The sequence below is a fragment of the Cinclus cinclus genome, chromosome 4 (genome assembly GCF_963662255.1).
Source record: "Cinclus cinclus chromosome 4, bCinCin1.1, whole genome shotgun sequence".
NCBI classification, from domain to species: domain Eukaryota; kingdom Metazoa; phylum Chordata; class Aves; order Passeriformes; family Cinclidae; genus Cinclus; species Cinclus cinclus.
The window spans coordinates 49267633-49281537 of record NC_085049.1 but is presented as its reverse complement, the minus strand read 5'-3'; the positions used below and the strand labels follow the sequence as shown (position 1 = coordinate 49281537).

At 36.0% G+C, this 13905-nt stretch overlaps 1 protein-coding gene across 4 annotated transcripts in view; it reads left to right on the top strand.

Annotated features, from left to right (window-relative positions):
• Positions 1-13581, top strand: part of PPP1R12A (protein phosphatase 1 regulatory subunit 12A) — a 113167-nt gene extending 99586 nt beyond the window's left edge. For all 4 annotated transcript variants that reach the window (XM_062492053.1, XM_062492052.1, XM_062492051.1 and 1 more), the window contains 3 exons: positions 234-281; positions 4685-4735; positions 11153-13581. In XM_062492053.1, the coding sequence (XP_062348037.1) occupies positions 234-281; positions 4685-4735; positions 11153-11239 (186 nt within the window). In that variant the 3' untranslated portion in view covers positions 11240-13581. The remainder of the gene's footprint in view (positions 1-233; positions 282-4684; positions 4736-11152) is intronic.
• Positions 13582-13905: the final 324 nt, after the last annotated feature.

Genomic DNA, 13905 nt, shown 5'->3' with positions numbered 1-13905 from the left:
ACTAAGTTACTCCTCTTAGCCAAAGGCCGTGTAGTGATTAAATAGCAGACATGGTCACCGAAGTTCATGATAAATCAAGTTAGTTCTTTATTTCACTGTTACTTCCCTGGAAACACCTTAAAATGTTTTTGATTGCATACTTCAGACAGAATACTCAAATCTATCTGGTTTTTTTTCCTCAGTTGTGTTGTTTCAAAGCACATATCAATGCCCTCATCAATTTTGTGTTTCAGAGACAAGAAAGATTTGCTGACAGATCACTCTTGGAAATGGAGAAAAGGGTGAGTTTCTGCCAAAGAACTTTTAAATACTCCAAGCTTTGTTTTAGTTTGTTTTGTAAGCCCTGGTTTTGATATATTTTAGTAGCAACAGAACCCTTTCTTAAAACTTGCATTTTTTAGAGGTTTTTTGGATTTTTGGTTTCAAAGTGGCAATGATGGGAATTACTCTTAATAATTGCCTTTATTTTGCCTGTTTGTTCCTGATAACCAGTTTCTAAACTCTGCTGCCCTCCAGGGATCTGCCACTTGTTCCATCTCATCCAAAACAATGTTGGCATTCCAGAGGGTTAAGCAGATTAATTGTGTCTCATCTTTTAGCACATTTCCAAGATGCAGAGAATTTCCTCAGAGTTTTCCAGAGGCACCAATTATTGTTGGTAATGAGATAGCAGTTTCTGCCACACATACATGAGACCTTAAACCTGCTAATGATATAAAATGATCATTATCTGCCTCTTTCCTTGCACTGTAACTTTTTCCAGAGGAATATGATAAGGGGGTAGGGGGAGAACAATGGAAGAATGAGTAAGCAGTGCAGGAAGAGGGGCCTCAAAGTCAGATACAGCCCTAAATTGAATGAGAAAGAAATCCTGCAGTACATTTAATGTGTGGGATAGACTACAGGAATTGTTTCAGAAGTTGGACACATGATAATTTTAGGCTGTAATTTCAAGATAATTTAAAATCCAACCATGTAAAAGTTTAGTTTCACAGCAGTGTAAAGCAAATTACATTGATTTTGTGGTGGTCTTAGCTTCCTTCATGACTTTGAACATATGTTCTTTTCCCTTGATCCTGGAGTGACACATTAGAGACAAACTGGAAAAAATAATTAGAATTTGACAGGAGGAAGTGATGTGGTAAATATTTATTTATCCCTGGTAAATTTCATATTCATTAGCCTTTTGTATTGATTTTCCAGTATTTTAGGTTTCAAAAATGAGTTTTGGTTATGCAAAGCTGTCCAGTATATAAACAAACAGATTTTACAGGAGCACATGGGGATGTAGAAATACTCTCAGGCACTTCCTGAAATTTCATTATCTTTGTCTTAATAGTCTAAGCAGTTAACTGCTGCTGTTTAGCACCTATTCCTCTCTTCAATTTTTTGGCATCCTAGTGTGATTTCATCAGTAGAAAGGTTTCAGCAGCAGATAATTGGTTTCCTGCTTGCTAGTGTGGCCACACAAGTGGACATTTAAGTATTTAATAGATGTAGCTCCATCCATTACTGTGTGAGTTCATAGGTAATGCATGGAGTACTGCATAGATGGACATTATTTCAGTTTTAAATTACTGCTTGGCTTTCTCCCAAAATAGGCCATTGCATTAAAAAAACTGGCTTTTTTTAGAAATTTTTTCACATTTTTTAAAGACATTCAGTTCAACAGAGAAATGTCTTTCAGAAATGTTATTTTCCTGAAATGTGTTAGTATTAAGGCTAGTGGATAAGGCAATTAACTTAAGTACTGTATGGCTGAAACAGGATTTATACGAAATTTATATATCTGAATCTTGTTTATAATTACGCACTTCTTTTCACACAGGAATTAAAACGAGGAATATATTTAGAATGGTATTTTCTGTGTTGTTTAAATCTGAAGTTTCACTTTTTATGTGACTGAAGCCACATTCTCAGCTGCTAGTCATCAATAGCTGATCTCTAGAAATAAGCTTATCAAATTCAGCATTTCAAAAGAATTTTGAAGGCACCTTTTCAGTGTGTAGTGTTACAATAAAAATGCAAAAATTAAAAGAAGTTATAGAGTTTTCTAAGTTTTCTCCAAATATTTGGCTTCAGTGAAATAAAATATAAAACTCAATATTTTTATGTAAATCGCATAGAGGAGAGGGCAAAAGTAAAGTAGTGAGGAAAAATTGTAAGAAATAAAAGGCTGACAGAGTAGGAGCTGAAGGCATCTTCGAACTATGACATTTTCAAGCTGAAACCTACCTTTTCAGTGAAGAAAATGAGAATATGTATTAAGCCTAGATTTGCACAGTAGAAAGATACAGGCTTTGAATTTTATTTAAATTCACCCTTCAGAATTTTCCATGATATGACTTGGTGATGCATTGTGAATACTGTTCATTTTAAAACCATTTACTAGAAGGGCTATTTCCATGGACATGGGGGTACAGATCAGAGCATACACGCAAGGGCAAAAATAAGAGTTTCTATAACAACCTGTAACTCTGCCAAATATGCTAACAGCCCTTTGCAGAATTTTGTGTGATGTGGTAATAAAACCGAAACTTAAACTTACAGGTTTCAGTCTGGATTGCATTTCTGAAAATTGTAGGTGCCTTTAAACAATTATTTTCCCAAATTTAGAATTCTTCAGCTGGGAATTTGAACTGTGGAGAGGTATATTTCTTTTTATAATAATACAAATATATATACACCTGGTTTTACTACTTAAAAATTGTATAGCTCTGTTGGGGTCAGTTTTTCATATTTGTCTGTGTACCTCAGTCTCACTGCACAGTCCTGTGGCTCCTAGTTGCTTTGATAAATACAAATGAGATAATGTCTTTTATAAGATGAGAGATTAGCATGCATTTTTTCTTTTTTTGTGAGTTACAAATGTTCTTTGACATATCTTACTGAGTTGAGGAAGTATATAATAAAATTGTAGACCTTACAGATTTTAAATACTTTTCTTTGAGTCCAGGAAATAATCTAATAATACTGACAAATCTCAAGTGAAACTGGGTGCATTATTTCATTGACATCCCTCAGGCCAGTTCCTACAAGAGTAAGGAGTTCAAGAAAAAGAGGAGCATAGCTTCATCTAATAGGAACAAAACAGTTTTACAAAGACTGTTATATCTAGACCAGTCTATTTGTTTCTTTTGTATAATGTGAAGTATAAAAAGTCAGTTAAAGATTTTACTGAATTGGTTATTATTGCTAATAGACAAGCTTAACATGCTAGTTAACCAAATGCTTCAAAAGCATTAAGAGTTTCTAGACACTTGAAATGTTGAGATTTATTTGATCATTCATCTCTTGGTAATTGAAAAAAATGTTGAATATCGCTTAATATAAGAACGCATAATATATGTTACTCTGTAAAACTAGTAGGTAACAGATAAAATTTTAAGTACTGTAAGGCAGTGTGGGATTTTTGTTAGTTACTTACATCCATTAATTTTACTGGTACTTATGCTCATTACTGTCATTATAAAAGAAGTTTTAATTTGAAGGAGTTAATAAATACATTAAGTGGTAACAACTGCAGTAATATATTTATTACTATGATAAAAATTAAAGATGTTTGCTATAATGGGAAAATGTTGGGGTATAACTGCACTGTGATTAAACTAAATTCAAATGATTTATATCTGAAAGGTGTCCGGCAAGAGTCAGTATCTACTGGGCGGTATGATCTAACCAAAGTTTTACACACCTCAGTCAATGCTGCTTGCTGTTTGCATAACACCATTGTATGCAGATGCATATGTCCACTTTGCAATAATCTGTTGCTTTTGCCTCTCACCCTCTGGAAAAAAATCTGAATGTAGAGTACTGATACCTGCAGCTGCTTTTAAATGAGATACACTGCGTCGCCTGACACAGGAAAGCAAGCAATCAAGCTATAAACCCCAGAGTCTATTGCATTAGCTGCTCATCTGTCAGATATATTGAAAAATAGGATTAAACAAAACAAAAACTTATCTGCACTGCAGACTGCAGTGTAGTATAGAAAACCCTAAGCTAACTTTCCATAAGATGGCTTGGTTATATAATCAGTGCAATCAAGTTCATATACAAAGGATAATTTCTCCTGCTTCTCAGGTAAAAAGGGAAATAAAAGGAAAATTAAACTGTATGAGAAATGCAGAAAATATTCAGGAAACATTTTCACAAGAAGCAGCTGATCTCATGTAACTAGATTTCTTTTGGTACTGAGCTAAGTCAAATAATGTCAGTTGTATCAACACTAGGCTGCAGTTTGGAGTGTGGACTGATCCCACTGAGCTGAGACAGATGTTTCAGCTACTTTTTTCTGTGAAAGCTTATGCTTTTGTGCTTTTATCTTTTAATATTCTTGTTTGTTTCTGATAATTTTCTGCATTTCTTGGATATAAAGTTCTTACAAAAGCCTAGCTCATGAAAAAATAAATCAAAACAAGTTGTACTTAAAACCTTTCTAAATTAGTGAAAAGGAAGGGTTATGTTTTGTAGGACTTGATATTGATTTCTATATCTCTTCCTCTTTGGATATTAAAATTCCGTATTGACCAAATTTCACTGCCATCACAAGTTTCTGTCCACACTATGCTTTTGATTGTATGATCTTTGAAACGTGAAGTATTTCACTGTTAGCACAGTATTTGCAAGCTGTAATTTTTAAAACATTTTATTGTTCAGCATTAATGCACATTTTCTGATTTAGGAAAGAAGAGCACTAGAAAGAAGGATATCTGAAATGGAAGAGGAACTGAAAGTAAGTGAATTAGTATTATTAATAACAAAGTGTATTATTATGTCAGTGAGATACAGTCTGGCAGTATTACTGGCCTGTATGATTTCACTAGAAAATAACTAAGTTACAGCTGCATGTCCAAGTCACTCTTGTCACACAGCTTGTAGCAAAGCTGCAGTGCTGGCATAAGCAGCTGTACGTGAACAATTACGAAGAAGGTGCTGAGTTCTAGGATTCTAAAACATGACTAACAAGAAACATTCAGAGGTGGTTAGAGTGAAACATCTTGAGCTAATCAAGATGGAACTGCAGTCTGCAATTTTGATGTGATACTCATAAGCTTTATTCACTAATTACTGTTATTAAAATCTGTTATTGTTAAATAGTGGTACAATGTTATTGTACAGATATTTAAGCATTAAATGTTGTTTCAATCTTTATCTCATGTTCTTTATTAATTAGATGGTATGTTGCAATATCAAAAGAAAACTTATGTTTGTTTAGTGTGAATCAGGTTTTAGTTAACAAAATGCAGTAGGTAGATTTGAGCTGTTGACAAATGAGTAACACTTATCATATTGATTTCTGAATTTTTAACTATGTATAAAGTGAATCTCAGAAGCAATATTATTTTTGAAATACATTTCATTTCTGTTTTGCTTGGGTTTTTTTAACCAGTCTTTATCAATGTTAAACCCTCTGATATGATTAAGAAGGGTGAGAATTTGGGTGGGTTTATTTTCTATTATGTCCTTTCTTATAAACATTGGAGATGGCCAACTAAAGTCATAGAATTTAAGTGGAATGTGAAAGTATTATTATTTTGATATTTGATATTTGTCTAATAAGAGGTTTCCTTTTAAGCTCATTTTTGAGCTCCCTCTGGTGCTTGGAAATGGCATTAACTTCCAAATACTTTTCATTAAAATAAATGCACCAAGTGCTGTTGAAGTAACTGAAGCTGACAAGCAGAAGAGCAACTTTGACACCTCTGTCTTCTCCCTTAGACAAGACAGTTGGCTGTAAGAGAGGGCTCAAGCTATGTGATTCCTTGACGTGTTTTCAGAAGTGAAATACAGAAAAAATAAGCTGTGGTAGAGGAAAATAATTGTCTGCCTAAGAGTAGAAGACAGGATATAAGCTTCTAGGGAAAGATGGGCTTCTGATAAAAACAGACAATACAAATATATTGCTTTTTCCAGAAGTTTGCTTTCAATAAGCAATAAGTGAAAATTTTTAGAATTAAAGATTAAATATTCTTCCCATGGTTTGTTGCACAGTTGTTAAAAAGTCTGTCTTAATTGTGTCATTATGTACAGGGTTTTGAATAGGAGATTCAGTTTGTGCAATTAGGATGTTAAGTGAAGAATTCCAGGAATAGCTCTCATTGTTAATGCATCCTGAACTGTTTTGGAAAGCTGTGACTAATCACTACTGGTACTTAGATTGCTTTTCAAGAATGTGCCACTTGCTTGATACTTTCCTTTCACTGCGGCTTATTTACTTTAAAAAGGACTGTCTCTTCTAAGTTTTCTTTTGATTCTGCTCATCTAGGATACGTGTGGGTTTTTTCCTCATTTTCACTCCTCTTTCTTTGATTCCTGCAGAACCTGCAACAAATAAAGCAGATTCAGTCTTTGAAACACATAAATGAACGACTGGTGACTGAGAATAGGGCCTTGACCCGAGTGCTTGCCAAGTTGTCAGGGTCCTGTAGGCAACTGCGCTCTGTGGACTTGTAATTTCTTCCTTCTCCTTTGTTTAGCCAGGCAGGTGTTGACATTCAATTTGTGCTTGGGCAGAATTTTACTGTTAACACTTGTGTGTCAGAAACTGACTCAGTGCTGCTCGGTTCTGGAAGTGTGACTAAAGCTAAAGCATGGTGCCCAGTGTACAAGCTAGAGGTGTTGCAGATATGCTGGTATGGTGTGGTATTGTTCCTGCTAGCACTGAAGCTTGTCCTTGAAGATAAATTGTCAAGAATCCAGGAGACCTTTGACATGTTAAAATCTTGCCAGCAACTGAAAGGACTTGGGTTTGCATGAGGGTACGCTAAAGTCAGTCTCTTGTTTTGATGTTTGTGTAAATGCTCAAATAGTTTTCTAACTAAATGTCTATAGTTTTCTAACAAATTGAAATTAAGATTTGAGCTTTCTTACTGCAATTTGATTTAAATGCATAGAGTTGATAGAAGTTCAGTCTTAACAAAAGAGTGCTTGAGAACTGGTTTCAGTGCTGTGCATTCCTGAACAGTTGCATTAGCAACCATTTTTCTTACATTTGTGCATTTCAGTGTTTTAGAGGGGACCAAAGTATTGTTTTTTCAGAAATGTATTGGACTTCAAGTTGATTACTATTTTCATGTATTAACTTCCCATTTGGGTCCTGCCAATCCTTATTTTTACCTAGACAACTTAAAACATCCACTTCTAGCACAGAGTTAAGATTGTCGATTTATATTGCTAAATATAAACAGCAAAATCCAGTGTGGATGAGAGTCCTACAATACATGGACTGTAAAATCACAGACACTAAACAAACTCTGCCTAGTGTGTCAGATTGGTTCAGACCTTTTCTGATAAAAGTATGAAACTTGAGTTTCATCTTGGAAAACAATGCTAGTCTGTTGTTCCTAGTGTTATTGCAGGGCTGTTTTAAAAACCCGTGGAAGGGTCAAAACTAACATGAGGATCAAAATGTGGTTTCATTCTACACCAAATCTGTATGCTTTTCATCCTGTTAAAAATATCAAGTGTCTAGGCTGGAAGTTACAGTGAGCTTTTAAGATGTGTAGTTGAAAAGAATAAACCAGCCTTCTGAGCAGTAATTCTTGCTAAACCACTTCCTTTCATCTACCCCCCCTTCCCGCTTAGAAAGGAACACGATGAGTGTGATTTCTGCTCAGAATCTGATTTCGGGGTTTCCTCACTAAGAGGCCTGAAGTGGTTTATCCTTTTGCTTGGTGTCTTTCTGGAATTGGACTAACATTAGGATGTGGTGTTCCTGATCCAGGCCCTGCATTCCTCAAGGCTTCCTTATGTTAACCCTTACTGAGCAAGTGAGGTCAGCTCACTGATATGGCTGAAAATAAATCCCTTTATTCATAATAACACTTGATCCAGCTCACCCCAGTATTGTTGGATCCCTAAATTTACTGTGCAGAAAGCAGCAGAAGCACTGCTGCATGAGGAGGGAGAGCTGTCCCTTTAGGGCAGTCTGTCTTACATCAGCCTCAGCAAACAATGTGGTTTTTCAACACAGCTGAGCTAATCTAATGACTGCTGTCCACAGCTACACATCCATACTGTCTTTTTTTGCTAGCACTGGCATTCCTTTAACCATGGTAAGCCATCTGGGGTGTTAACCACAGCAAACCATTCAGTATTCCTCTCCATAGCAGGAGTTTTCAGTGGCAGGTCGTTGTGGAGCTTGAGTAGCCTGACCGGCAAAAGAGAAGCAATGGAAACACAGCAGGGAGCCTTGACAGTATGATGGTAGGTTAACAATAGCAGTGTGCCCGAGTAACCTCAGCAGGTACTTCAGCAGTTCATGAGCTTTTTGTAATCTTTATTAATCAAGTTCTTTTGTATGTACAAACTGGTAAATCCTCCAGCAAACACAGACATGATTATTGCTGTATAGATCTGAGATGGCTCCACATACCTCAGATGATTATTGAATTATTATTTGCTGAATGATAACACTAAGTTAGTAGCCTAGTCATGATACAGGCAAAACAGTGCGTTTTACATCTTATGCTAGAATCCCATCACAGGAAAACACTTCATATTTTAGTGAGAAACAGATTGGAATTCAAAGTGCAGTATGTTACTGTAATTTTACTGAATTTACTGCAAAGGTGTTTTTGCTTTCTCTTGACATTAAAGGTGTATGGTGTCACCTCACAAGAAGTTTGAATACCCATAGAAATGCACTGCTCCAAAAGAATTGTTTAAAGTATGTGGGGATTAGTATAGATGAGAAGTGTAAGTATTTTAGGTTACTTGTGCTTATCTTTCCTGATTAATCTCATGCTGTTCACAGAATTGTAGAATTATTTAGATTGGAGAAGACCTCCAAGATCATCAAGTCAAACCAGTACTCCAGCACAACCACCCCTATACCGTGTCCCTGCATGCCACATCGACACATATTTTAAATACTTCCAGGGACAGTGACTCCACCACTTCCCTGAGCAGTCTTGCTTGATAACTGTCTTGGTGAAGAAATTTTTCCTACTATGCAATATAAACCTCTCCTAGTGCAACTCGACACCGTTTTATCTTGTCATATAACCCTTTTGTCTCCTACCTTTTGTATCCTACCCTATTCTCTTGCAGACTCACAACAAAAGAGAACGTATTTCCGTAGGACCTAGTCAACCTATTAATTGAATCAGGATTAAAATACACCTACAGAGATTTGCAGATATATAATGGTAGTGGATTATGTTAAAGTTCAAATTTTGAACAGTGGATTTTGTTAAAGTAGTTCACCGGAAAAGCTACTTCTCTGTGGGTCTTTCTCTGTGTAATTAACCATTATGGGCTGCAGCTCCCTCCTTGCTCAGTAAGTTGAAAGAGGACTGTGACATTCCTGGATTTACTTTGAGGTTTCATTGGAATGCACACACAGCACTACTTCTAAAGGTACCTATTTGATCACTACAAAAGCAGACTCCCTTGATTCCCGTGCATAGCTAGATGAGGGCTGTTGTGGTTTCACCCAGTGCCTTTGGTATGAAATCTGTAGCAGAATGGAAAGGAGAAGGAAAAGTTTTTGTTTGTTTGTCTGAACAAATGGCTGTTCCATTGTTTGCAGACACATGCGTATTATCTGGATATGACCCCTATCTTGAACAACAGTAGCTCAGTAGTGCTTGAAAATTGCAAAAAGATCACTCATATTGCCCAATTTCAAATATATTGACATGTTTTTTTAAAGTAGTCAGCATTTTACAGTTCTTTTTGTTCAGACTCACAACTTGATTATAATGGAAGTTTCCCTGTGGCTCTGAAGAGCTCAACTTAGGTGGCTTCCCCTAGGTTCCACCATAAAACAGAGGTGGAACCAAGGATAGTGGAATGATTTTTGCCTTCTCTAATTATAGAGAGCACATTTTTCTTCTTATGATCTTCTGTCAACTTTCTTTCACATACTTTGGTATTTGCAGGGAAATAAACTAGAGGTCTACAACCTCAGTAATTTTCAGTTCACCACTGTGTTTCACTGTGAAAGGGTCTGCAGTTCAGTGAAGTGAGTGTGGACAGGAGATGTAGAAATGAAGCCTCTGGTGCAAAGTTAATTAACCCTGCATTTTTAACCTTCTCAGTTCTTTCTGTTCCATTATAATGTTCTGAATATAATGGGATTGAAAGTGTAGTTTTGCTTGAATAAAATGAAAATAAGCTAGTGCCAAGAAAACAATGAAGAATAGGGTAACAGGTGTTGCATAGGTTTGTAGCTGAACTTGGACTTCCTGCATACACTTGCACTTGAGGTTACTGAGTAACCACTGTGCAGGAATAGGCTGTTACCTCCTGTGTAAAACCCCTGCTAGATTCCATAGGTGTAATTTAACCATGAGTGTGATAGGTGGTTTGTTATCAGTGTGTGAATGTCAATACAGAAAACTGCTGAGATACTTTCTGGTTTCTCTGGCAAGCTTAATTCTCCCAGTATCAACCTCTGTACCCTGGCTTGTCCTCCTTTCCTATTTGATCCAGCCCAACTGTCACCTCATTTGGCTTCTGCCTTGCAGATTTTGTGCTTGTGTGTCACCCATCTCCTTTGGCAGCCATAACTTGCCGTTGCCTAACCTGTCTGCCCGAGTGTGTAGCCTGGTGTTGCTGTGATCTCTTTTCAGTGATCTGATCTTGTGTGAGCTGTGCTATTCAGGGATATGATCTCAAATTACAGGATGTGTGTTTCAACATGACTTTGGAAGTGGTTGGAGGATTAATGCTATGAGCTAACAAGCTGAATCACACTGTATCTGATCAGGATGAAATCATCCAAGGGCACAGCGGTAGAGATGCTTAGCCACAGCATGTTTTTTTGAAACTCTGCAAGTGCAGTATAGACAAGCCTCTTTAAATTGTTGGTAGTTAATTTCCCCATACCCCCCCCTTCCTCCCCCCCTGGAATTTGAAGTATTTCATTACTTTCCTCATGCTACCATAAATGCTTTTGTCAGAGGCTGGTCATCTGCACCACTGAGTTTTAGTGCATCTAGTCCAGGCAAATGAAAACTTCTAATCTCTAACCCTTATATGTATCATGCTAAAAGGGAAGATTTTTATGAACTGCTGATATGAAGAGTGAGAACTGCCAAGATACTTAAACTGAATAAAGATTTTTGCTCAAAGTCCTTGTTTAGTCTTGCTGCTTATACTTGGGGTGTAACAGCAAATAACCACCATGTTTCATTTTTCATAGATGCTACCAGACCTGAAGGCAGACAACCAGAGGCTAAAAGATGAAAATGGGGCCTTGATCAGAGTTATAAGCAAACTTTCCAAATAAAGGGTTTACTACAGCAGCAAGTAACAGTATTGCACATCGCTAATAACTCCAGTGGACCATAGTATGGCAGTCACTGGAAGTGTGGGAAGATCCTTCAGAGACTGTCATTTTCAGATGTCCTGCCAAACACCCTCTTACCTGTGTGTTTTTTTGTATCAGGATCATTGTTTCTGTTAAAATGCAGCTGCTGAGAAGATAAAATGACTGAGAAATCTTGTTTACAGCCACAGCATAATAAGGAAAGTATTCAAGGCCAGATACGCCTCAGATATTTAACCAGTAAGCCTTAGTTGTACATAAACACTTCTACATCAACAAAAGCTTTCAGCTCTCACAGACGACAGTTACTCAATAATGTTTTTGTTGTGCCACAATTCCCATTTTTTTCCTATACTCAGTTTTTCTTTTAAGATTTAAGTTTGGATTTTTTTCCCTTCTAATTTTTCATGTACCAGATTTTCTTGTACAGTGTTTTCACAGCTTTACCATTTGCAGAGACCACACACCCTTTTAAATTACATAATTTGTGTAGCTAACTAGAGTTGTATTGTCCAACCACCTGGAACAGAGATGTTTGGTGGAACATTTGCTTTCACTGTTTGTGCAATATGCATTTATTTCCTATACAAAATGCTTTAAAAATCAGTTGAAACTAGAAATATTTTAAGAGTCCTGTTTTCTGCCTTTATTGGTCACTTTAAAAAGAAAAAAAAAGAAAAAAAGTTTGTAGTGAAAGACGTTAGATCCTGTAATCGTCACATTCATTTGAGCAGGTACTGAGTGATGCTGTATATATAAATGTGTACTGGTTTGATTTTTCAGACCACCACGTGGCATGCTTGAATATATTTCCCTATTGCAGATGTCTGTTAATGCAAATTAGGCTATCCAGAATAGTGTGTTTAACAAAGTTCGTTAATTTTTATGGTATAAAGAATTTAGACATTGTACATTGTATGGAGCCCTATCTTTGCAAAAGGTCTAAACTATATAAAAACTTTATTATCTTTTTGTCCCTTTTTTTTCATTTGATAGTGTTCACCATAATAAAAAAATGCATAAATATAACTGCTTCACTACATTTCACATACCTGTATTTATCTGAGTGCTGTCCAAAACTGTTGTGCTAGCCAAAGTAATGTACTAAATCATTTGAAAAGCATAACCCATTACACTCACAATAATGTTTATATGCACTGTTGTTGCCATGTGAGAAGGCATCCGATTTGATAACACCGTGTCAGACCATTTTATACATTTCAGTGGCCTTTAAAAACTAAAAAGTACTTAAGTGAAGATTGTTTTTGTTAGGAACAGCTTTTATATTTTCACTAAACCATTCAAAATGTGACATCCTATTGGCACATAGTTGATTGCCTAAAACCACTGAACAGATCAGCCATTAAAACAAATTGTACATTGTAAAGCTTGTAGTAGCTATTGTATTATTGATTATATTGTATACTATATTAAATGTGAATTTGTACCCCTTCATTTAAAAAGGTCATGTTTTACTGCCTACTTGGGGGGGAGGGAGGGTTAGCTTTACAGGGGTGGGATATGTTTTGGTAAGGAAGACATGATGTCCTCTCTCTGTTGATTGGTTTTTTGAAGATGTAAGGTTATGCTCTTACTACCAAGCTCAGGATTTTTGATTTTAAAGGTACACAGATAGTTTGAGATATCTTATTGTAATTGATCTGTATGAGAGGTGGGTCTGAACCATGGGGACTTCCATTGTCTTATGATAACATAAAGAATTGAATGGCTGCAACATATTGAGTTCTGTTACAAGACAGTTAGGCATATTCTGGATTATATTTGGTAAGGTTTGGGTGCCTGTGAATGATTAAATACGTGTTTCTAATATTTTAGTGTTTTATATTTAGGTTATTTATTCTTTATATCTAAAAAATGAATGGCTACTGTGCTATATTGATTTTATTGGTAGTACTGAGCAGACCTTGTATCTGCATGAAACTAGTTGCAAACCCCACTATTTTGGAAAAAAAAAATGTATTTTGACATATACAAATAAAATGACTACAAAATATTTTAAATGTGTGAAAGTTTTACTGGTAAGACATTGAAATTTGTTGTGAATTTAAACCATGTTATAAGTTTGCTATTTAAATTCTTCGGTGGGCATTTTTCATTCATTGCGTTACTTGGATGCAAGGTTCAAGTACCTTTCAAAGATTGTAATCAGATTGTGATTATTTGCACATCATTGTACATTCACATCTGTAAATGCAACAGTAAAAATGCCATATTTATGCAATCTGTAACAACTTGGACAAATGTTTATATATTTTACATAAACCTGTCTGTGTGCAGAATCTGAGAACCATTTTTTATGTGATATTAACCTAATCTCACAAAGCAATTGCTAAACTTGTGTCATTGTCTTATTGTTCCTGATTGTGTTGAAGATCCATTACATCCCCAGAAAATCCAGCTACAACAGAGAGAAAAATGGGTTGTGGAAGACTATTTTATTATTTAGGAGACTGTTTGCATGTAAGAAGTGTATGATTGCTGGCTGGTGACTCTGACCAGCTTCTTTAAATGACTAATGCCTTAAATAGTAAGTCCAACCAGCAACTTAGATTTTCAGGGGACTTGTCACAGTGTGGAAAGGGATCTCTGTGTCCAGAATTAACATC